The sequence below is a fragment of the Monodon monoceros genome, unplaced genomic scaffold (assembly GCF_005190385.1).
Source record: "Monodon monoceros isolate NGI ecotype Baffin Bay Population unplaced genomic scaffold, NGI_Narwhal_1 Super_Scaffold_21, whole genome shotgun sequence".
Lineage (NCBI taxonomy): Eukaryota > Metazoa > Chordata > Mammalia > Artiodactyla > Monodontidae > Monodon > Monodon monoceros.
This window is the reverse complement of record NW_021703778.1, coordinates 129,356,741-129,381,569: the sequence shown is the minus strand read 5'-3', so window position 1 is coordinate 129,381,569 and position 24,829 is coordinate 129,356,741. Positions and strand designations below refer to the sequence as shown.

Sequence of the window (24,829 nt, the reverse complement as noted above, 5' to 3'; positions counted from 1 at the left end):
CCTGTGTACAATTCAATGAATTTTTAACATGTAGATTTCACATAACCACCACCTAAGCCAATATACAGAATGTTTTAAAATTGATTGTAGGTACTTCCCTGGTGGCGCAGTGGTTAAGAATCCACCTGCTAATGCAGGGGACACTGGTTCAATCCCTGGTCCAGGAAGGTCCCACATGCCACAGAGAAACTAAACCTGCGAGCCACAACTACTGAGCCCGCGTGCCACAACTACTGAAGCCCACGCACCTAGAGCCTGTGCTCTGCAATTAGAGAAGCCACAGCAATGAGAAGCACACCGCAAAGAAGAGTAGCCCCCGCTCACTGCAACTAGACAAAAGCCCACGCGCAGCAACGAAGACCCAATGCAGCCAAAAATAGTTAAATAAATAAATTTATAAGAGTAAAAAATAAAATAAAACTGATTGTAAAGTGCAGAAGCAACACAAGAACGTATTCGCCTTGCTACATTAAAACATGACATGTGAGCTGATCCCAACCATTCACCCATCCTTCTAGCACCCCGCCCATACACTTTACAAAGTCCTCAATGTTATATTTACTATGTGTCCAGAAGCAAGGTTTCCCCCTCAGCATTCCTAGGTCTTCAGGCAGTTAAGCAACCTGACAAAACAGGTTTGGGGTCTTTTTCCCTTCAACATTCTCTTCTACCCATCCCATTCCCTACCTGCTTTCTCCTAATTTTGTTGGTTTCATAATTTTTTTCCAATTTTATTACAACCATTTTTCACAAATACTATTAATTTTTCCATTACCAAATCCAAGTCATAAGATTCCACTTTCAACGTATTTCTAAAAATTAACCCCCTTTTCTTCATTGTCTTAGGTTAGATCCTCAGCTTTACTCATCTTAAATATCATAATACCCTAATTCTTCTCCCTGTCTCTAGAGTTCATAAGGACTATACTGTGAGAGGTAGAGAACTTCCAAATGGGAAAAAAAACACTTTCCTACCATCAGAAAGGACATAGGAGCTGTCAAAAGTACATTAAATCATGTTTATAAATTGTGAAAAATAAATCATGCAGTAAGTTTATAAATCTTTCATCAACATGGCTTTCGTCCATCTTTATTTTTATTTTTTAAATAAATTTTTTAATTGTATTATTTTATTTTATTTATTTTGGCCGTGTTAGGTCTTCATTGCTGCGCGCATGCTTTTTCTCTAATTGTGGCGAGTGGGGGCTACTCTTCATTGGGTGCGCAGGCTTCTCACCGCGCAGGCTTCTCACCGCGGTGGCTTCTCTTGTTGTGGAGCATGGGCTCTAGGCGCATGGGCTTCAGTAGTTGTGGCACGTGGGCTCTAGAGTGCAGGCTCAGTAGTTGTGGTGCACGGGCTTAGCTGGTCCATGGCATGTGGGATCTTCCTGGACCAGGGCTTGAACCCGTGTCCCCTGCATTGGAAGGCGGATTCTTAACCACTGCACCACCAGGGAAGTCCTGTCCATCTTTATTTTTGATGCATGTTGTCCCACATAAAAACAATACAAAGTAGGTGACTATGTATGGTGATAGACATTAACAAGACTTACTGTGATCATTTCACAGTAACACAAATATAGAATCATTATGTTGCACACTTGAAATTAACATGTCAATTGTATCTCAATTTTTTAAAAAAGACAACACTATTAAGTCCTAGTTATATGCAGCTTGATCATTTAGTTGTATTACACCTTTAGTACTGCATACTTCACTACCACATAAATTCAAACACCTCATGGTTACCAGAATGATCCAACTAAAATACTAGACAAAATGCTGATTCATTCTTTCAACATCCTTCAGTAGCATACCACATTCTAGATCAAGCTCATGGTCCTTACACAGCCTACAAAGTCCTTCATCAGGCCCTAGCAAATCTTTCTCTTCCCCTTAATACCTCATACTTTGCACTTCCACAATATGCCAATATGCTCTGAATATGCCAATTTGGCCACACTACCATTACTTTTAACACTGTATCCCCTCAGTTTGGATTGCCCCATAGCTGTTCAGAAAATTCTTGGCTATTTTTCAAAATCAGGTTTAGCTGTCCCCTCTCTGTGGCACCTCTTACTCTCCTTCAGATAGAATTATCTCTTCCTCTAAACCTGTACACACAGTTTAAAATTTTTTCAAAAAAAGAATTTTATTCATCACTTTTTCTGTGTGTACACCTATCTCCACATTAAACCACATTCTTGGGGCAAGAACCAAGTCTCATTCATCTCTGTAGCCTTAGCACTGCAGCATAGTACCTAGCATACTCTCCATTAGTAAAAATTTAATGGACTCAATATCCTTTAACAAGGTTACGGTTTAACAAGTACTCTTGGTCAATTGCTCACTGAATGTTCAATTGCATGAAATCGACCCAACTTAGTTATCTATCCAATATTTTACCTTTACACATTATTAATCTAATCCAATCCAATTTTCTCCTCCGTGGATGACTTTCAAAACTACATCATACAACAATGAATTATTCTGCAATAAAACAGAACCAGGCTGCAGGGCAAAGGAAAAAAACTTCCTACTGCTACAGTTTTTACTTAATAATCTTTATCTTTGAATCTTAAAAAACTACTAGTAAAAAGTCATGCTGTTCCTTTGCTAAAAACTCAAGATGCTCAAAAAAAATAAGACACCTCAGGACCTTCCCCCACATAAAGTATTATTTTATTCTGAAGAAATGAGATCTTAGTAACTGATTTATTTATTTGATCTATCCATAGGCCTACATCCAAATGGAGTCTTCTCTTCTCTAGTATATAAACAGGTTACCTTACCTGATATTTGCTGTCTTTCTGCTTCCTACACCTAAAGAAACAACAAAAACTTGGCACCATTATTGGTTTGTGCTTCAATAAACTCAATCTTTTCCTCCAGGATAAAAATCCATGGAGCAAAGAGACTGAATTTTTTTTACATAACTAAACTGTTCATCTCTCAACTGTCACTTGGAATTCTGACTGCTGGGTAGGAAGGGGTTAAAGAAAGGTGGAAATGAAAGAAATTCAAATTATGCTAACCTTTATCTCTTCCTTCACTAGCAGTGGCAATAAAAATGACCAGAGGAGGGCTTCCCTGGTGGCGTAGTGGTTGAGAGTCCGCCTGCCGATGCAGGGGACGCGGGTTTGTGCCCCGGTCCAGGAGGATCCCACATGCCGCGGAGCGGCTGGGCCCGTGAGCCATGGCCGCTGAGCCTGCGCGTCCGGAGCCTGTGCTCCACAGCGGGACAGGCCACAACAGTGAGACGCCCGCGTACCACAAAAAAAAAAACCAGAGGAAAAACCAAAGAGCTGGTTCTCTGGTCTGCTAAGATCAGAGAGAGAAGTCACAATGACAACCAAAAACATAACGTCACAGTCATATGCTTTCTAGACTATTTAAAAAAAAAAAAAAAGAGCTTTCGGAACAAGGAGGAAAAATTCTAAGAATTACCAAAGAGCAAATCTTAAAAGATGAGTTTCTCCTCTTATCAAATAATTCTTTTAAATAAATTTTAAAATGTGGCTATGAAATTATGTTCTGTGGACTGTTCTTCATAAAACTATTCGTCATAAAAGAAGAATCCATCTCACGCTAAAAGTTATGTTAACAGAATATTTAAAAATACACAGAAGCTTTATAGTAGACAGAAGGCTGATTCAGTAAGAAAGAAATTAAAACAACAAGATCCTGTTGTATAACACAGGGAATTACACTCAATATCCTGTAATACACCATAATGGAAAAGAATATGAGAAAGAAGATATATATATATATATATATATATATATATCACTTTACTGTACACCAGAAACACAACTGTAAATCAACTATACTTCAATAAAAAAAAATTTTTTTAATAAAATACAATTCAACACCCCCCCCCCCAAAATAAAGAAACTAGAGGAAACTAGGTAATTCTTAGGCTATGTTACCTTAAGGGGAAAAAGAAAAATTAAGGCTAATGGTTTTACTCTTGTCTAATGATGAAGAATATCATTTTTAGTATAGAATAGAAGTGAAAAGAAAAGATCCAGGTACTCTGTTTAAAACTAAGAATGACCATCACCTTTAATACTGGAATTCTAGGGTAGATTCAGAAATTTCTAGGCATTTATTTTACCTCCCATGAAGTGAATTTTAGAAAGTTTAAAACTTTATATATTGAAATAGGTGTTCCAGAATCTCTGATAACCAACTCAAAAAAAGGACTACATTCTGCTTTTCTGGGTAAGAATTAACACAGCCAAAAAATATCTATCATATTTTATCTAATCCAAGTCACCAGTGTTGCATCTCACAACTGGTAAAATGTTTACATAACACTAAAAATCAAAGATGCCTCCAATTAAACTGTAACCGGAGACTAAGATACATCCAGACTTCAGAGATAATAAACCGAGGAGAAAAAAATTCTTACAGTTGATGAAATATCTTATCTGTTAAAAGCTGTATAACAACAAAAGGAAATAGGAATACAATTTAAGAATAAAACTTAAATATCATTTGAGCATTACACTAGCATGAAGTCATGTCCACACACTAAACATCATTTGTTCAGCATTTTCTCCTCTATTACCTTTAGTTTGAACGGGTAAAGCATATACAAAGTTTATGCAAAGCACTTAAAATACCATATTTGTGGGGGAGGAAAACAAATAATGGATTAATTCTTGACAAGTAAACAGATGTTCACAAAATACTTCTAAAATACTTCCACAACATTTGGCACAGCTACTTACACCAATTCACTACCTGCACAGATGTGAATTTTAAAATAAAAAAGAAAGCATGTATCTGCTAAAGGAAGTGCTATATCATTTGCAATAACTTAACACTTCAGCTTCTAATAAAATGTGTCAAAAATTAACAGTAGTAGAGAAACATGCCTTCATTTTAATGTGTCAATATAATATGAAGTGTTTCTAGAATATTTTTAAAAACTGGAATTTGAAGAATTATTTAGAAGAGTATGAAGGCAACTCTTAGGAAGAGCCACAGAACAGACATCACCTGGGGCTCGAGTTTATGGAGCCATGCTTATTCAGGCTGCTACAGTTTTGATGGCTTGCTATAAATACAGAAAGAAGTATGATGCCAATAGAGGGTGGAGATGAGATGGAAAAAATATTCTAAAGGAAAGGAATTAAGGCTTAAGATGTCTGCTATATGCAAAGCACTAGGCTACTCAACTATACGTAAGCTCCCCAATTTAAATCTAACAAGCTTATAATGTAAATAAAATCTCAATGTAGAAGACCTGGAATGAGAGGTCTTAGAAAGGTTAAGCAATTTGATCAACATCACTGCTTTTAAGTGCTGGTAGTAGGTTTCAAACCCATTCTCTTTTTAAGAATCCACACTGCTTTACAGAAAAAAGTGAGGCTCCAAAAGTCTAATTATCCTGAGAGCCAAATGCATCAAAATGACTTAAAGAAATTATTTTTATGCATCCTATTAAACTTTTTTTTTTTTTGGAAAATGCTATAAACAGCATTAGCTTCTTCTCAGGAAGAGAAATTAAATTTTCCTTAATTTAGAGACTTGATTAGCACAAGATGACTAGAAATGCAATTAAAAGACATATCTACACTTAAACAAAATTTCTAAAAATGAACAAGTTGATTACTACTTAAGAAGAATCAGACCTTGTTATCTATTGGATATTTCTAACTTATAATTCATGAAAAGCCTTACCTGTTCAGAAACAAGAGTCTGTAGCCTCTGAACTTCTAATTGTAATGCTTTCTTTTGGTCATTTAGAATCTAAAAGAAAGAATCTCAATTTACTGTTTTATTAAGAAAAGGTAACAAAGCAACCATCTGAATGTTTTTTTTTTAAATCAAAGCCATATTACTGTTAAGTACTTATAAAGTGACAGGTGAATTATATACTGACCTAAGAATGCAAATCTCATGAGGCTCCATTTTTCAGTTTCAATGAACATATTTCCAGAGAACAGGAATACAGTAATAGTATAATGTACATATACAATGATCTATAAAAAGCTGTTTCTACTGAGCCCCCCTAATTCAGTCATGTGGTTTATCCCAAACAGTGTTAACACTGTGCTTAGAACCCTTACATGTGTATTTCAAAGAGTTTAATCGTTTGTGCCAATGAATTCTGGGAAACCCTGCTTTCATAAGTGAGTACTTACAGGATTCCTATTAAGCAAAAAAAAAAAAAAATTAAAATTAAAAAAAAAGCAAATCTTACTGCATGCAGAGATGTACTGCATGCAGAGATGTACCCTGGCAATCAGAATGCTTTACAATAATCCTCAAGCTGTTTGGCCATGACCAGAAACTAGCACTACACCAACAATGGAGGCAAATAAAACCATCTCAAACTACCAAATGAAAACTGTAAAGAAAAGGTTGGGGCAAAACAAGTATCAAAAGTCTACTATAAAAACAGGTAAGTCAAAATAATCAAAGCAAAAAGTCTATGATAAAATTGTTCGTAGAAGTCCCCAAATAAACTACAGCAACACTGTTTCAGAGTGATCACATATAAAAAAGTAGTATTTCTACATTCACTTCAACTGAAAATTACACAAGTTTGTTCAAAGAAAGCTGAGTTGACAAGTTTAATTACACACCTTAAATTCTTCCATTTTGTTTGAAATTTCACATTGTAGCTGCTCTTCAAGCAGTCTTATTTTATCATCCTTAATGTGAATACTATGAGAAAAAAAATACTTCATATATACAGAATGCTTACATAAATTATGTGCACAACTAACAGCTATAAGCAGCAATGTCTTCTGTAATTACACTGGAACATAAATGTATGAATGGCCCATGTATAGCAATACTTTAATCACCTTTTTTGCATCTTCTCCAGTTCATGTGCAGCAGCAGCCTGTTAGAAATGAGAATTGTATCATTTCTCAGGAAGCACTTAAACCTATTCTTTTACTTATTTTTACATATTAAAGTTATATTTTCATATATTTAGAGTAAATAGTTAAATCAACAGCATACATTACAGTAATATTTTTCGCTATCCAGTATTTTGTACTTCTTACTGTTCAACTTTTATCCTAGTTTAAGGTATATCCTTTTCTGATTAAATGGCAGAAGGCTAAAACAAATCAGCACATCATAAGTGTTATAACTGAGTTCTCTGATAAAGTGATCGATTTCTTGGATCAAACATTAATTTCAACATGAATATAGTAACATTTAGGTGAGTTGTGAGAGTCATGGTCAAACAGAAGAAGGTTTGGGGCTTCCCTGGTGGCGCAGCGGTTCAGAGTCCACCTGCCGATGCAGGGGACACGAGTTCGTGCCCCGGTCCGGGAAGATCCCACATGCCGCGGAGCGGCTGGGCCCATGAGCCATGGCCGCTGAGCCTGTGCTCCGCAACGGGAGAGGCCACAACAGTGAGAGGCCCGCGTACCAGAAAAAAAAAAACTTACAAACAACAGAAGAGGGTTTTAACAACACACCATGCAGCCAAACACAAGTAACCATTATGTTTACTATCTACATAAGTAAAACAAAGGTTTGCAATACCAATGAAAATAAGTGTCAACAAACTGTAATTCTAAGGTAAATGCTTAAAAGCAATAAAGATCTACCTGTTCATTTGCCAGGGCCTGTAATTTTTGCACTTCAGCTTTTAATAAGAAATTCATATTCTGTATATCCTAGAACAAGAAGGAAAAATAGTATTAGAAGTATTTAATATTAAATTTGAAGTTTTGTAATGTATCTCTTCTACCTAAGCAAAGGTCTCAAAGCAAAGGTCTCAAATTACAATTTCTTAAGTCAGAGAGAAAACCATCAACTTCTGTTATTTAACATATTTCCCAAATTATTATGAATAATAAATATCATGTGAGAAAAGGCCTTTGAACTTCTCTTAGAGGGCTAAAGAGGATTTTGTAGTTTAGAAAAGAGGTAAGACACTTTTCAAATGAATTCAAATGAATTCTATCTAGAGTATTTTCCAGTCTTCACAGACACTCATACTAATTACAAGATCAGGGCAATTCAATGACTATAAAATACTGTAGCCATTTATAAGAATTACTGTACCTTAAGTTCCTCCTCTTTACTTGCTAAATGATCATGTTCGTTTGCTAAAGAATCTTCAGTCTGTTTTATCTGCTTATCCTTTTCTGCAATCCTTTAAGAGGAAATAGATTTGTACATTCAATAAACATTTAGAAGTCAAGTCACAAATCAAAGGATTAGAAGCCTCAAATATGGTCATCCTTACTTAAGTAGTTTTTCACATAACCGTACCTTCCATTTCTAGAGACCATATCAGTTTAGTAGTAACTGTCACAGGCATTACTACAACTCCTTAAAATACATACCCCTATTTTAAAACTTGAGGTCAAAGAAGTTAAGTAATTTAAGCTCACAAGCCTGGCAATCTGAAAAAAAGATTCCAGGTCTTCTGAATTTAAGTGATCCATGTCTATGCAAATTATACAATACACACCAAAAAAAAGAACTTCATTTTGGGCACCACCATATAGTTAGATACAGAGTAGTTACAACTACTTATTAGACACAAAAACTAACTTCCACTAATCTCAAATCACAATAATCTCTTCCACATAACTGCTAAAGCCCAAAGGGAAAAAAGCTTCCCCAACTCTTTTTATGACAAAGACATAAGAACATAGAATACATAATGCTTAGGGGTAGAAGAGCAAAAGCTGCTCCAAATCTACTTGAGAGTATTTTTTGAACAAGTTAGAACGTAAAGTCAATCATACGTGTAGAATCTAACAGCTATCAGTTAGTGGTAACTAAGCAATTTTAAGAGAAATATAGAAAGGCAGTCTTACACTTTATGTAACTCTTCTGCTAGCGCTGAAGCGGATGTCTAAGAAAGAGAAACAGTGTCAACATAAAAGCCCTTAAGAGAAAGTTTTAAAGTTGTACAATAATCATCACAATAAAGCTTTAAAAATTAAAAGAGGGCTTCCCTGGTGGCGCAGTGGTTGAGAGTCCGCCTGCACATGCGGGGGACACGGGTTCGTGCCCCGGTCTGGGAGGATCCCACATGCCGCGGAGCGGCTGGGCCCGTGGGCCATGGCTGCTGGGCCTGCGAGTCCGGAGCCTGTGCTCCGCGACGGGAGAGGTCACGGCAGCGAGAGGCCCGCGTACCGCAAAAAAATAAAATAAAATAAAATAAAAATTAAAAGAAATAAATGTGTATAAAGTTAAGGAAGTATCTGGATCATGATGAATGTTCACTAAATAACAGCTAATATTTTGAAAGTAAATTTGATCAATAACAGCCAGTATTAGGGAATTACACATCATAAGACATTTTTAATAAAGTAAGTTGACAGGTCTGAAAACTATGTAACTGCCAAGCAACACATAAATAGGAAAAACAGCAGCAAAGGCTATTTTTCATTCATGTGCTTCTTTTCCTTAGTAACAATTTCCAATAATGAAATGATACCATTCATGATTAAGATAACAAGTCGTTTGGTAATGCTCGTGTTTATCTTTACTTTTCAAAAGGTACTTATAGCATTCTCTAAATATTAAGTTTCTGATAAATTTTCTAATTTCAATCCAATTTGAGTTAATAAGTTACATACACACATACATCCATATACACACACCCTTTCCTATATTATATAATTCTTTCCCAATTAATTTTAGACTACAGTTTCTACAAAGAAAACAATTAGAAAAGAAAAAAATGGTTGCAACCTCAAAGTTTTGGGATTTTCAACTTGCCTGAACGTTACAAACAACTTTTTTATGTTAAAACCACTTTTTGCACAGAAAATGACTTCTATTCTAAGCTATTACTTTTCCTACAAACAACTTTTAGAAGTTTAAAGTTGAAGAACTGAAACAAATTCACAGTATGTATATTATGGAAACAAGCTAAGTACTTGCAAGTTTCTTCTCTTCTTAATGTTATATTATTTATATTCTAAAGGCTATATATCTATATCTATCTATCTACCTATTTATCATGTTACATAAGAATGATGCCAAAGATTAACAGGTTTTACAATACCACCTGAAAACTCTGGAAGGTTTCACACTCAAACTATACTGAATTATAAATTTAAAAATGATTCTTTGGCATATATAACCTGAGAGCTATGGTTAACATACTGCTAACACCTGAGGGTATACAAAGTTTTCCCTTATGGCTAGTCAATATTTAGTGAATACTTCTAAAACATAAACTATGATTCTTGACACCTGTTTTCTGACATGACGGTAATCAACATTTTTTTCCTCCTAAAGTTAAAAACTCTCTAACCCACCTTCCCATTAGATTTGGATTTCTTCCGTAGTGTTTTCTTACAGCACTATACGTAATTATCAGAGTGCTTAGCACTTAGGATCATCCAGTTGATTCACTGACTAGTCACCCAACTACTAATCCAGTACGCAGCACTCAACAGGCACTCAGATTATTTACACAGCTAGGAAGCCATTAGTAATGACAAGCAATAAGAAAGCACCATTACCTGGGCTGCTATCTGGGAATGGAATTGTTGAATTTGAGCTTTTAAAGCCTCATTCTGCTCCAAAATATCCTTTCATAAAGAGCAACCAAAAAGGAGAGGGAAAAGTGTTCTGTTAAATATACCAATGTATATGAACAAAATGAGTTACAGGTACATCTGTTTACCTTTAAAAAGGCACTCTTAGATTCCAAAAGGCGTCATTCTAAACAATGATTAGGCATTCTATTCTGAGAGCTGATTTACAAAGCAGAAATTAAGAATACATTGTACTGTTCCTAATCTAATGCAAAAAAGCATAAGGCTGTGGGTAAAGGCATCTTTCAGCACATATTCAGATCATATTGTGACAACTGCTTGAAGATTAAATTAGAATTATTCATCCGCACTCCAGAATTAGGATAAGATAGGCTACCCTCTCTCTTCTACACAAGACACATCCAACCACTGCCCGTCTTTATTTTTTTTAAAGAGGGAAAATTAGATACCTGAACTTGCATTTGTAGAGACTCTTCTTTGTTCACCCTTTTTTGCTCCGATTCCATTAACTGCATTAGCCTTTGCTCCAACTGTTGTTTTGATACCAAGGTATCTGTAAGCTTACTATGCAGACTCTGTACTTCATTTTCTTTGGCCACAAATTTACTCTGTAAATCTAACAAAACATTGCATTTTATAAAGGTCTCTTCCTTGGCCTGGTTACTGCTACTCGTCGTTAGTGTAGGCACTGCCTCCTCTAGAATACTCTCCTTGACTCTCTCCTCTGCTTCCTGCATATGGCTCCCTTGAGCAGTCTATGCTTACCTTTTTCACAGCACCTGCCACACTGTACTAATTCACTTCCTCTCCCAGAGAGTGAGCTTTTTGAGATCAGAGATTGCCTTTTCCCTATACCCAGAGCTGTAACCAAGGCTTGGCACAAAATACATAATCAATAAATGTGTTAAATGAATGGTACATGGATGTTTAAAACTCTTATATCATTTCTCGCAAGCATTCTTTATTTCCCCAAAGATGCTTTAGTTAGTTATTTAGTGAAAAAAATCAGAGGAAACCAAAGGTCTAAAGAGCCAAAACTCTGTATGATCTAGCCTTGTGTTTGGAACTATATTTTACTAGCTCTCCACCATTTTCATGGGAGGAAGGGGAGTAGTGGAAACATAGATAAAACACACTAATACAACCTCCATTATTTCCTAAATGAATTCATCGAATTAAGAATAAGTAGTGAAAGTTAGCATTTAAGTAGGCAGTTTTAAGTCAACTACTTGGGGACTTCCCTGGTGGCGCAGTGGTTAAGAATCCGCCTGCCAACGCCGGGGACACGGGTTCGATCCCTGGTCTGGGAAGATCCCACATGCCATGGAGCGACTAAGCCCGTATGCCACAACTATTGAGCCCACGCACCACAGCTACTGAAGCCCGCGCGCCCTAGAGCCCGCACGCTGCAACTACTGAAGCCCATGCACTCTAGGGCCCACGCACCACAACTACTGAGCCCGCATGCTGCAACTACGGAAGCCCGCACGCCTAGAGCCCGTGTTCCGCAACAAGAGAAGCCACCACAATGAGAAGCTCGCGCACCGCAATGAAGAGTAGCCCCGCTTGCTGCAACTAGAGAAAGCCCGCGTGCAGCAACGAAGACCCAACGCAGCCAAAAAAAATTAAGTCAACTACTTGGAATGGTAATGCTCTTGCTGTTTTTCTCTTCACAATATAGGAATGAGTCCTTCTTAGAAAAAAAAAAAATGAAGAACTGATCAAGGAACCAGAGGGAATAACTACAGAAAGGGAACATGCACAGGTTCCCATTACCCTATTTATTGACTATAATTTAATGCCTCAGACAAAACTAGAGAGCTTATTTTTAAAACCCTAAGAAATGTTAAAGAAATAAAAGTACTATGAAAGTGTAAAAGCTATTTTTATTGACCTATAACCAAAATGCCAATTTACACTGTCTTCACATATGGAGAGGGGAGGAAATTTTACCCAGAATTACATACTAAATTTAAATGAATACCACTTCCCCTTACCTTGCTGAGCTGCTTCATGCTCTGCTGTTCTCTTCCTGATATAGCTCTGGACTTCTTCCCACCTTCTCTCAGCTTCTTGCAGTTGAACCTGGAGAAAGGATAAGTCAGCACAAATACAGGATTCCAATTTAACGGAAAAAAAGCATCCTCTGTCTTTACTGTTGTGACATAAAACTGCTTATTCCAACAACTAATCACTAGTCTCCTACATTTTAATAAGATAGGCAGATGTGCTCAGCCTGATAATATGCAGATATTATCAGCCACTGCAATTCTACCCTCCAATACACAGGATTTACAGATTGGAGATTATTTCAGAAACTCAGTATTTGTGCTGGTGGATCAATATAGCTACTACTATGGATATACCTGATCCACTTTGCTCTGATCAGCTTTCCACTGATCTTCCTTCAGCTGACAGGCTTTCAAAAGGATAGTATCTTTATTGCTAAATTTCAGTGGGCACCTGAAATTCTTATTTTTAGGTATAGCACAACACTTCAATTATGACTATAATATTTAATGTCATTTATCTACTTATCCATATCCATAGAGCACAAACTTCCATATTTATAAATGCTACCAGCAAACACACCAGCAAGACAAATATTTACTGAAAGAAAGGACAACTATATCACTCTCCCACAGGGACCCATGAAAACTTCAAGAAAACAAAAATTATGCTATTTTCTGCATTCAATTATTCTCAAAGCCCTTTTAACCCCTACTACTCTAGAACTGGTATTAAACTATATTGATTGTATCAATGACCTAGGTAGGAGTCTGTCAGATACATTTAACTTACAGAAATTGAACTATACGTTCAATAAATCCTCTCCCCAGTAAAAGGAGGAACAGACAATTCTACTTGTCACTCTACTCAATGTACACAGGCTAAAAAGTGCCAGAGAAATGAGTCCACTCCTCTCTCTCAGTCAGCCTGAGCAACCCCATGCGTGTCTTCCTAGTATAAGCATCTCATGACAGCAAGTGCCATTCTGGTGTCTAAAGAAACAATGTGTGATTTTTTCCCACTATGGCTCAAGTGAAAGCAACTGGAGCACTACTTCGTCTCGTGCTAAAGGAAAGGAAAATCATCTATTCCAATGCCGGAATAAAAACAGGCTCTACTAAACTTACTGAGAAATCCAAGTTGTGGATAAGCGATGTTGAAGGTGATTTTAACTACCTATCAAAAATTTGATTTTTGCCTTACACATATAGGCCCTAACCTCCATATATATAAGATGAAATTCTACTGTGCATGCCTGTCAGTCAGCTAATTTCAATTTTCATATCTTCAAAAAGTCTTTAACTGCAAACTCAAGCCTATATTCAATCCTTTCATTAGTGTACACGTTTCTATATAGGCAGAGCACTAAAACTACAAGTCCCATTAAGCCTCAAACTACACTTCTCAAAGCTATATACACTTTAATGTCATTGAATTGAATACCTACATTATTTATGAAATGATAAAGGTAGGAATATATCACCTTCAACTGAGTAACTGCCTGCTCAGCATTCTTCTTTTGGACTTCCTCTTGCTGCAGCTTTCCTGTTTTCTCAGTCAGCTCATTCACCAACCTAGCATAATCCTGGCGCAGTTTATTTAGTTCAGCAGACTGCCTGAAAACAGTAACTGGATTAGGAACCTTCCATTACTACAAAACACATATAAAGAGTAAACAAAATATATTTTATATGAGTTATGCTGAGTTAGTAATTCCACTTATAGCTAAATGAAAATGAATGCTATAAGTGACTACTAATAATTAAGTTTGTTTGAGTGTAATCTGAATCATTCTGAGGACAATAACACAAATACTAAAATTACTATAAAATAATCAAGAAAAACAGATGACCACACACCATGAGCACGAATCAACAGTGTCACCCTCAAATCAATGTTCTGAAAATCTATTAAAATCAACCAGTCAGAATATTTATTCTATGTAAGCATGCTACTGGTCTTCTCTTGGACTGTTTGTCAAAGTACAGCCCACAGCCAACTAACTAAATCACTATCACAAGGAATGTGTCTTAACATGCAGATTCCAGGATTCCACATCTCAGAGCCAATAAATCATAATCTTATAAGGGTAAGACTCAAGAATATGATTTTTAGCTAACATGCCAGATGTTCTTCAGAATAATGAAGTTTGAGAACTACTGTTAAACGGAATAGAAGGTTTAAAACTTGTAAATTCAGCCTCATAAATTTATAAACTGTTCCACTGGTGGCACTAGTGTTCATCATACAGTTTAGCTGAAGAGGTTCTTCAAAAGCAAGAGGATAGTTTTAGAAAATTCATTTTAGAAACAAGTGTAAAAACCAAAAGTCTAACTAATTATTATCAAACACCATTTTGGTGACTGAAGAAAATACTCTATCATTCAATGAAAATACTCTGCCATTCTATTAAAAGTAAAGCATTTGCAAACATACTTGCTTTCTAGCTGGTTGGTAGTGTTGCTGACAGCATCTCTCAGTATGCCATTTTCCTGCTTCAAATGAGCTATCTCTGCCTCCATCTGCTCACGAACTTGCTGGAACTAAAATAATTTTACACACATAAGATTTAGAAAACAATGATTGCCAAAGCTAACTTCGAAGAAAATTTATTATGAGAATGTAAAAAGCATCAATAGAATGAAGTCTGGATATCCTTTTCAAATAAATATAAACAAATTTAAAGGATAAATTCTGATAGTGACGAATACAAAGTAAACATAAGCTGCCACAGCATTCAAGAATGCAAGTAGATGCCAGCTGCTATCATAGGCAAAATAAATACACTGAGATGCTGTTTTAGAACTAAAAGATGTTTTAGAACTCTTTCCTACACAATAGACTCACATAGAATTAATGTCAATTTTGTGTTAGCAATATTTTAATGAAAGATTTTAGTAATCAAAACTTTAAAAACTGAAAACATGTTCAAAACATTTACATTAAGTTACAAATTGAGCCATAGCCAAACAGATGGCAAATTCACTACACAAAAATCTACTTGCTAAAATATCTGGCTTCTTGTTTTTTATTTCAGAGTTACAGAATCAAAAGACAAAGAACACTGAATCTTATATCCCCACAACCTCAATTTAGTATGTGAAATAATAATTTTTAGTAAACCTATTCAATTAAGAAAATCAAGTCTATGTTTCTACTTTTCAGAGAACTTATCATATGTAATCTATATCCTGGCCTCTATAAGCAATCAAGTTGAAAAAAAGAATCACTTCAACACCCTTAACCTTCAATAAAAGATGTTGCTACATGTATCCCACTAATTTTCAAATGAATAGTAAGTCAGAATTAAGAAGAAAAAAGATCACACAAGGCCAGGAAAATCAGTTCTTCAATAACCTGGTTAATGGGAAAGAATATTTCAAATGGCTGGGGCCTGGGAAGATGGAGGATTGAGCCAAATTAGAGCATCAAAGTAGTGGATGCAGTAAGAACCTGAGAGGAGATTCATTCACTTCTTTATCGCTATTAGTGGTATTTCCACAGAAAAAACTGGAACTTCAATAGCAGTAAATTTTTCAGCAAACTACCAATGTGATCAAAGTAATATTTTGCAAATAAAAATCTGGTACTAATTACACATTAGAAAGGAAATGAGAGACCTATTAAGGTGCTATAATTATGCTAGTATGAAATAATAAACTAGGGTCATATCTAAAACCTGAATGCAAGAATAACTAGAAATAAAGTATCTTTAAGATTTCAGAACAAATTGTAGATTGGGCAAGGGAGAGAGAAGTCAAAGATTCAAGCATAAGGATAATAATGCCTCAAAACATTAGAAAATAAAAACAACCTGACCAGAAACAAGAGTTTGATTTTAGACATACGTTAATTTTGAGGTGACGACAAACACTTTCAAATTGAAGCATCAGCCAGCAATGTAAACAATTTCAAAAAGAAATCACTGGTCCACGAAGTCCAATTAGAGGGAGTGTTAGAAGCCCACTTGACAAGCAGACTGAAACCATGTTTTTCAAAACAACAACAAAAATCACTGGTCCAGACCTAACCGAAATCATGAAAATGGATAACACTGTAAAAATAGGCAGTAAGCACTGAACCTTCTAAAATGTTGAAAGAAAACAGGTGAAAATAAGGACCAGAGAGAGAAGGTCACTTAGGCCAAAACCATTATCACTTCCTCTCTTCTCCACTCCATCATCAAGCCCTATCTACTATCTCTTTTTTATCAAACTCATCCCCTCATTATCAATGTCTGACTTAAGGTCCTTATTCTCTGACTTGGATTCCTGCAAAAGCCTTTCAACTATCCCTGTTCCACTCTCCACACTGCTGCCACACTCCATACTATGCCAGAGTAATAATTTAAAATACTAATATAATCACACTGTTGGGTTGCTTAAACTCCTTCACTTGGCTCCCCAGTCTTCAGGGATATAAGGCCCTTTAAGACAAGACCTCCATCTATTTCTCTAGGTCTCTTCATTCCAGTCCTGATTCCCAAATACCACAACTCTTTACTGTATTTCTCACAAACCGTTAATCACTAGACGACCTATGCTGAAAACACCTGGAGTGCACTCATTAAAAAGCACGATCCTGGGCCCCAAAAGAGACCTACCAAACCATCATCTCATGGGATGGGAAGGAATTACACCAAGTAATAAGTCTCATACCCATCACCCATTCGTTCACTTGCTTTCCTGACAATGCCTAATTGTTTCAAAAGATTCAACACGGTCTGCTTCTCATTTCTAAAAAGTCTTCCCTATCAATCCTTCTCTTCCCCACCTCTCATCTGCACTATCCCAAAGCACCTGATGCTTACCTCTACTATAACGGCGTATTTACTTGTCAACTTCCAGCCTCCCCAAAAAGTTGCTTACTTAAGGACAGGGAGACAGTTTAATTAGCCATTTGTACCAAAGCCCAACCCAGGGCACTTAAAAGTTTGCTAATTAAATGAATACAAATATTTAATTTTGTATTCAAAGAATGAAAATATACCTTCATCTGCATCTGTTGAGTCTCTTGGTAACTGACATGCATTTTGTTTTGAAACACATTATGTTCCTTTTCTAATGTCCCAATCCGATCTTTCATCCTTGCTATAACCACATTGCTTCTTTCTTTCTCTGCCATCATTTCCTAGAAGAGTAAATCAGAAAAAAAATATGAAAAACGTGTTATTTAAAAAAATAAGAACAAGACTTTACTAAGAAGAAAACAACATCAGTAAAACAATCATGAATTCTTTTTTTTTAAATAAATTTATTTTTGGCTGTGTTAAGTCTTCATTGCTGCGCGCGGGCTTCCTCTAGTTGCAGCAAGTGGGGGCTGCTCTTCGTTGCAGTGCGTGGGCTTCTCACTGCGGTGGCTTCTCTTGTTGAGGAACACAGGCTCTAGGCACGCAGGCTTCAGTAGTTGTGGCACACAGGCTCAGCAGTTGTGGCTCGTGGGCTCTAGAGTGCAGGCTCAGTAGTTGTGGTGCAGAGACTTAGTTCCTCCGCAGCATGTGGGATCTTCCCAGACCAGGGCTTGAACCCTTGCCCCCTGCATTGGCAGGTGGATTCTTAACCACTGTGCCACCAGGGAAGCCCAATCTTGAATTGTGAAATAAGTACTTGCTTAAAAAGCAAGGTCAAAGGTTTTTTAAAAAAAATTTGTCTTCTGCATCTTACCTGCTCTTTACACCAATTCCCTTCATAAACACTTAGCTGTTCTGTTTACTCATATTTCAAATGCACTTTCTGGTTTAAGAGTTAAAGACCTGAACATGGAATAAAATCCTACATTCTAACTTGATTATAAGAAAGAACATGTTTTTTTTTTTTTTTTGCGGTACTCGGGCCTCTCACTGTTGTGGCCTCTCCCGTTGCGGAGCACAGGCTCCGGACGCGCAGGCCCAGCGGCCATGGCTCACGGGCCCAGCCGCTCCGCGGCATGTGGGATCCTCCTGGACCGGGGCATGAACCCGCATCCCCTGCATCGGCAGGCGGACTCTCAACCACTGCGCCACCAGGGAAGCCCCCAAAAAAGAACATTTTTAAAGCAAAACAAGGTAATTCTTCATTATTTCCAGGTACCAGCTCTCTTAGGGTACAGAATAGGCCCCAGAAAAAAGAAGAGCCGAGAAATAAAGTCTCCATCCTAAGGTAAGAGATAAGGATAAGATATGTTTATAGCAGAATAGGGAAAGTAAAACTCAAAGTTTTATTATCTTCCCAAGTCAAACATTAAAAGGGTAATTTCATTTTGAGTTGCAAGTATTGTGAACTCCTAGGATAAATATTAACTATTAAAGTGCAAGAAAGCCAAGCAACTTTAAAGTTATCTGCAGGTATGATCAGTCCATTTTCCCTGCTCTCAGAAACTGTTTGACAAACTTTAAGATTTTCATTTAACTAACGGTTTGCCCGTAAGAGTTCATTTACATTTGCAAATTGTTTTACTGATGTACATAATACATTTAGGAAAAAAGTATACACATCTTAAGTATACAGCTCAATGAGTTACACAAAATAGTTTCTTTTTTTAATTTTTAAAATAATCAGAAAACTATAGCTACAGAAAACTACAGTAAACTTTCTAATCTTAAGGAAACACTTATTTTAGCAACAGCTTTGATTAATCTTAATCAAATGCAGCCAAAAATAAAATAAATTTATTAAAAAAAAATCAATCTAACCAAGTTTTCCACTGACTTTTTTTATTTACCTCAAATTCACAGAAAAGATTTTATATTCAAATGAGGCCATTCTCATAACGTCATCAAGTAGCTACATGAACGACAGTGAATTAAACCTCATATAGTCTACTGTATTTAACACCTAAAAGGAGACACAAGCACTTTGGGAAAAACGAGACCACATTTACTACAGAATTTCAATTATGTTCTCAGTCTACATGATTTTTTTAAATATAACTGACATAGAATATATTAGTTTCAAGTATACAATATAATGATTCAATACTCGCATTTATTGCTAAATCATCACCACACACAGTTACAAACTTTTTTTCTCGTTATGAGAACTTTTAAGATTTACTCTTGTAGCAACTTTCAAATATACAACACAGTATTAATAACTATATTCACCATGCTGTACATTACATCCCCTAGACCTATTTATTTTACAACTGGAAATTTGTACTTTTACACTTGTTTAAAGGCCTTTTTTTTAAACCTCTCAAAGTAAATGGGATTTAAAGAGCTTCACTGATTAAAAATTATATCACAAAAACCTTCATGAATAAACCACCCATGTAAGAGTTTCACATTTGTCCCATAAATTGGATTTAAACAAGATCACACTGAGTTTTGTGCTTCTATAGAATTCTAGGTCAGAACCAACTGAAACATACTCCCAATGTCCACAGGCTTCCATTATTCAGAAATTAGTATACCTATAAGTACTGCTATTTTAAATTCACAATTCAACTGTAGGCTATAATAACATGAGTGAGACCCCATCACCACCACCTAAATTCTAAAAGAAAATTACTTTCACGTGGTATAAATCTACTGCACAAATAAATCAGGAATTATGGACAATTTCTAAAATCCTTCATTGTATCTGATTTAGAAAGTATAACCCTTAAATACAAGAATGTCTTCACCTGGGTTAAGTGCTTACACCGATCCTTCATAGCAGCAGCATCTTCCTTCAGAGCAGTAAGTAACTTGTCTTTTTCTTGAAGCTGATGTACAAGTGCAGTCAACTCTCCTTTATTTGACTACAATTGAGAAATCAATACAAAATTAGTTAATAGTAAACATCGGCTAATGAAAATTATGAAGATGAACTATCTGATATCAAGTGTTCTTAGGCCAATGCAGAGTTCACTATTACATATAAAGTAGAATAACTGCCAAACACTGGTCAGTGAAATATCATTCAGAAAAATCACTGTATCATTACATATTCTGATGCATAACATAGGACACATATCAATCAAGAAACAGATTTTTACAAAGAATTATGACTTCCATTTTTAAACACAAAATCAAGATAGTAATCTCTCCCTTCTCCTCCTAAAAGTTCAAAAGAGGGGTATGAAATGAAATGCAAACTGAACCAAAATAAAACAAACATCTGTAACGTCAAAGCATAATATCAGGAAAGACTTCCGAAAGCAGTGGAGATCAAACAGATGCTCAACAACCTTGTCAAAACATACCCAAGACTACAGAGGTGCCATGGGTACATAGTTCTCTGAAGTTAAGAGGAATATATTGAAAGGTAAAACCAACAATCCCCCATTTGACATCAGGAACAAGCACAAATATAGAAGGTAGGAATTTTCTTGGTAGGAGGTCTTAGCAAGCAGAAGTAGGAAAGAAGAAATCATACAGGTAAACTTTATTCAAAGAGAACAGCTAATCAGTGAGGAAGAGTTAAGAGAGATCCTCTACAGTGAGATCCTCTGTAGTGAACTCTTATATGAGAAAAAGGAAAGGCTAAAAGAACTCATTTTCACACATAGCGAAGGAGAACAGCTCGCCTTAGCTATTCATTATCAATCCCTAGCCACAGAGATGATCCAAGAGAAACACCCCTCACTGGAAGAGGAGTATTAATGAAAAAGAAATAAAACAAGATCTATGTAAGATATGAGAAAAAAGGAAGGAAAGCAGTAAGAAAAACCAAATGCCAAGTGGAGAAAAATCACCATAAAAAGATTGTCAAGAACGGACAAAAACTGTGATTGAAAAAAACATATCACTATGACTTTCGAAAGTCTAACATAGCAACAATTTCTAGAAAAACAAGAGCAAAGAACAGAGCTCACAAGAAATAATTCAGAGGAAAGATAAGACCACAGAAAGAGATGAAATATAAGCTGGCAAAGCCCAAAGTAGAAGTAAAAGTAACACCATCTCAGAAATACAATCCAATTAGAAGTAGCAAACAGAAAAAGACATGTTGCTGAAAACACAGGAGAAGACATAGAGTTCAGGGTGGAGAGAAGTAAATAAAAATAAGAGGAAATAAACCAAAGCTTTATTTTTTTTAGGACAAAAATATGAAAGATAAAGACAACAGGCAAGGAAGATCCAACTTATGCTTAATTGATACCCATTATTTCAATTCTTTTAAGGGACACTGAATCTCATGACTGAAAAGACATGCTTTGCCCAAGGGAATACTGATAGAAGAGTCAATGCAAAGCCACATTATAGCAAAATTCCCATGACTTCAAAGAAGCTGAATCCCTTGATGTTTGTACAGTAGGGTGGACACTGGAAAGTCCAATAAATAATAAAAACTTGGTTGATTACCCAAAGGATGTTTTCATTGTGAGAGTGTATTTTGACAAAAATACATGAAAAGAATGCAAATTCAGGGGACTTCCCTGGTGGCCCAGTGGTTAAGACTCTGGGTTCCCAATGCAGGGGGTATGGGTTTGATCCCTGGTTGGGGAACTAAGATCCCACATGCCACGTGGCAGAGCCTTTAAAAAAAAAAAAAAAAAAAAAAGAATGCAAAACTCAGGCTGGTCTCAGACTTCTATCCAGCGATAGGAATGTAGAGAATGGTAAAGCAAGCATGACAAATTCTCAAGGAAAGAAAGTGCAACCCAGAAAAATTATACCCACCAAATTATCATTCAAGTACAAAGACAATAAAGCAGCATTTTAACTTGCCAGAATTTGGGAAATACAGGTTCCATAAGCCCTTCTTGAAACAATTCCAGAAAAAAAAAAACATTTCAGCCAACCAAGAGATGAATACAGAAGCTTATGGCAAAAGAACTGGTATCAAGCTTTGAACCCAGCATTAAGCTACAGAATTAAGACTGAAACAAACATAAAAATTATAGTCACAAAACAAACATTAAATATTGTAAGTATATGATAAACAAATGCTATAATTAACAAAAGTAGAGAGGGAAGGAAGAGAGAAGGTAGGAAAAATTTTAAATAGACTTCCTCCTGTTATACAACATGGGGCCAAAATAGTTACTAACTTAGAGTTGGAAAAAAAACACAAAATTGAGGCAAGTATATTTAAAGGCCAACAAGAAGAAATCAATAATCAACCAAAACTATCAAATTTTTTTTTGCCTTTTCTATTTTTTTTTAATTGGGGTATAGTTGATTTACACTGTTATATTAGTTTCTGCTGTACAGTGAAGTGGATCAACTATATGTATACATATATCCCCTCCCTCTTGGACCGCCCTCCCAGCCCCCACCATGCCACCATGCCACACATCTAGGTCACCACAGAGCACTGAGCTGAGCTCCCTGTGCTATACAGCAGGTTCCCACTAGCTATCTATTTTACACATGGTAGAGTACCTATGTCAATCCTGATCTCCCAATTCATCCCACCCACACCTTCCCCCACTGTGTCCACACGTCCATTTTCTACATGTGCATCTCTATTCCTGCCCAGCAAACTGGTTCATCCATACCATTTTTCTAGATTCCACATATATATGTGTTAATATACAATTCAAATACATTTTAAATGTTTTCTTACTAGTAATCACACTGAGTTAACATTTTTGAGCAATTATTTTATGCTAGGAACTCTAAGATAATACCTTATTATCATTCCCATTTTTGAGATGGGTAAACTGAGACACTGAGGTTAAGTAACTTATCTAAAGCCACAAAGCTCAAAGTGGCAGAGTCCAGATTTGAATCCAGGAAATCTGACCCTAGAGCCCAGGATCTTAACCTACACTCTAAATATACAACAGAAGTGTCTTATAGCTTAAACACAAAGGCGTGTGTACATACACATAGAACATAACATCTCCTCTCCAACTCTGCAAAAGCCCTCTAGCTTTTACTGTTTTTCCCTTCCCATCTAAGCTTATTCAAAGTGGATACTGTCACCTTTCCTATTCATTCATCACTTATTTATAGTCTAGTACTCCAATGAAACTGCTTTCACTAAGGATATCAAATCCATTTTTTCAATCCTTACTCTCCTTGATTGCTCTAAAGCATGTCACTGCTGGTTTTTCCCACCACCCCTGAACTCTCTACCCTCCCTAAGCATCTGTGATCCCACTGTCTCCTGCTGTTTCTCCTCTCACTATACTCTGTGGTGGCTTTCCCCGACCTTTAAATGTTGGTGCTTCTCAAGGTTCATTCCTGAACTTTCTTACCCCTCTCCACATCCTCTCTGGACTAACATACATCCACTATATGTACTGGTGATAGTTGATTATTTTCCGAAATTACCCACTTTGCAATATATTTTCAACACCAGAGAATTATATATTCAATTGTGAAATAATTGTATCCATTTAAATGCTCCAAAGGATGCCTAAAACAACTTCCTAAATATTTTCATAATCCTCTACTCTCTCCTCCTTTGCAAAGTGCTCATGAATACCATTGTCACCACAATCTATCCAGTTACTCCAGAGCAAAAACAAGCATTCATTCTAGACTCTTCTTTAGCCACCATATCTAATTGGTCAGCAAGTCCTCTAACTCCTCTATCTCTATCCTACATCTATGCTTATATTCCTGCATTTATCTTCCCCCTTTCTCTGAAGTGGTCTTTATTAGGTGTGGGGATTCATCTACATCCTGGACCTTGAAATCTATTAAAAGGTCTGAGCAAGAATCAATTTCCGTGACAGGAAAAGGGAGAAATTAAACTTACCAAGTCTTTCCCTGATAAGAGTGGATCTACAAGGGCACTGAGTCCCTGAAGATAAGAATAGAACCACACCATAAGAAACACAGAACAAGATTTTAATTGAAAGCCAAAGGTTCCAAGGAAAAGGGAAAAATGTAAGGTTTCAAAATATTTACTCTATTTCAAAACGTTATCTTTAACAGTTTCCAACTTCCTCCTTGGCCTGCCTAATATAGCTATCAAGGGGAGTCTGATTTACCACCCAACCTCTAGAGTTCAAAGCTGTCTCAAGCAATAAAATGACTACTCTTGCACCCATAAACCACCACCACCATCCTTAGTCGGAAGAGAAACACCTGAAGCAATTAATGTTAAAAAGCAGTGATTTCAAACAGGTAGTAACTAAGTTCAGCTGGAGGCTTTTCCCTGCAAGAAGATTTTCCCAATCCTCACAAATAACCAGGAACCCTTTTAAGATATACACTTACCCAATTAAAGTAAATCAAAAGATAAATTCTTCAATCAAGAACTTCAAGAACGTTCCTTGCAAGAGAATAATCTAACTTTGTATCCAAAGTCACACAGTTATCGCACTTACTCTGATGATCCTCGAACACACTGTTTACTCTTAGCCACTGTGGCACCACACGGAGACTGTCCAACAAGCATACTACATTGTAAAATGCCACAGATTTGTAAAACACGTTGTCAATAGATACTTGG

At 36.3% G+C, this 24,829-nt stretch overlaps 1 protein-coding gene across 7 annotated transcripts in view; it reads right to left on the bottom strand.

Annotated features, from left to right (window-relative positions):
- Positions 1–24,829, bottom strand: part of KTN1 (kinectin 1) — a 118,378-nt gene that overhangs the window by 40,537 nt on the left and 53,012 nt on the right. For all 7 annotated transcript variants that reach the window (XM_029237042.1, XM_029237036.1, XM_029237040.1 and 4 more), the window contains 13 exons: positions 20,118–20,234; positions 17,505–17,645; positions 14,952–15,058; positions 13,999–14,131; positions 12,503–12,590; positions 10,955–11,121; positions 10,470–10,538; positions 8,808–8,845; positions 8,044–8,134; positions 7,584–7,652; positions 6,825–6,862; positions 6,600–6,681; positions 5,692–5,760 (listed from right to left, as the gene is read on the bottom strand). In XM_029237042.1, the coding sequence (XP_029092875.1) occupies positions 5,692–5,760; positions 6,600–6,681; positions 6,825–6,862; positions 7,584–7,652; positions 8,044–8,134; positions 8,808–8,845; positions 10,470–10,538; positions 10,955–11,121; positions 12,503–12,590; positions 13,999–14,131; positions 14,952–15,058; positions 17,505–17,645; positions 20,118–20,234 (1,209 nt within the window). The remainder of the gene's footprint in view (positions 1–5,691; positions 5,761–6,599; positions 6,682–6,824; positions 6,863–7,583; positions 7,653–8,043; positions 8,135–8,807; positions 8,846–10,469; positions 10,539–10,954; positions 11,122–12,502; positions 12,591–13,998; positions 14,132–14,951; positions 15,059–17,504; positions 17,646–20,117; positions 20,235–24,829) is intronic.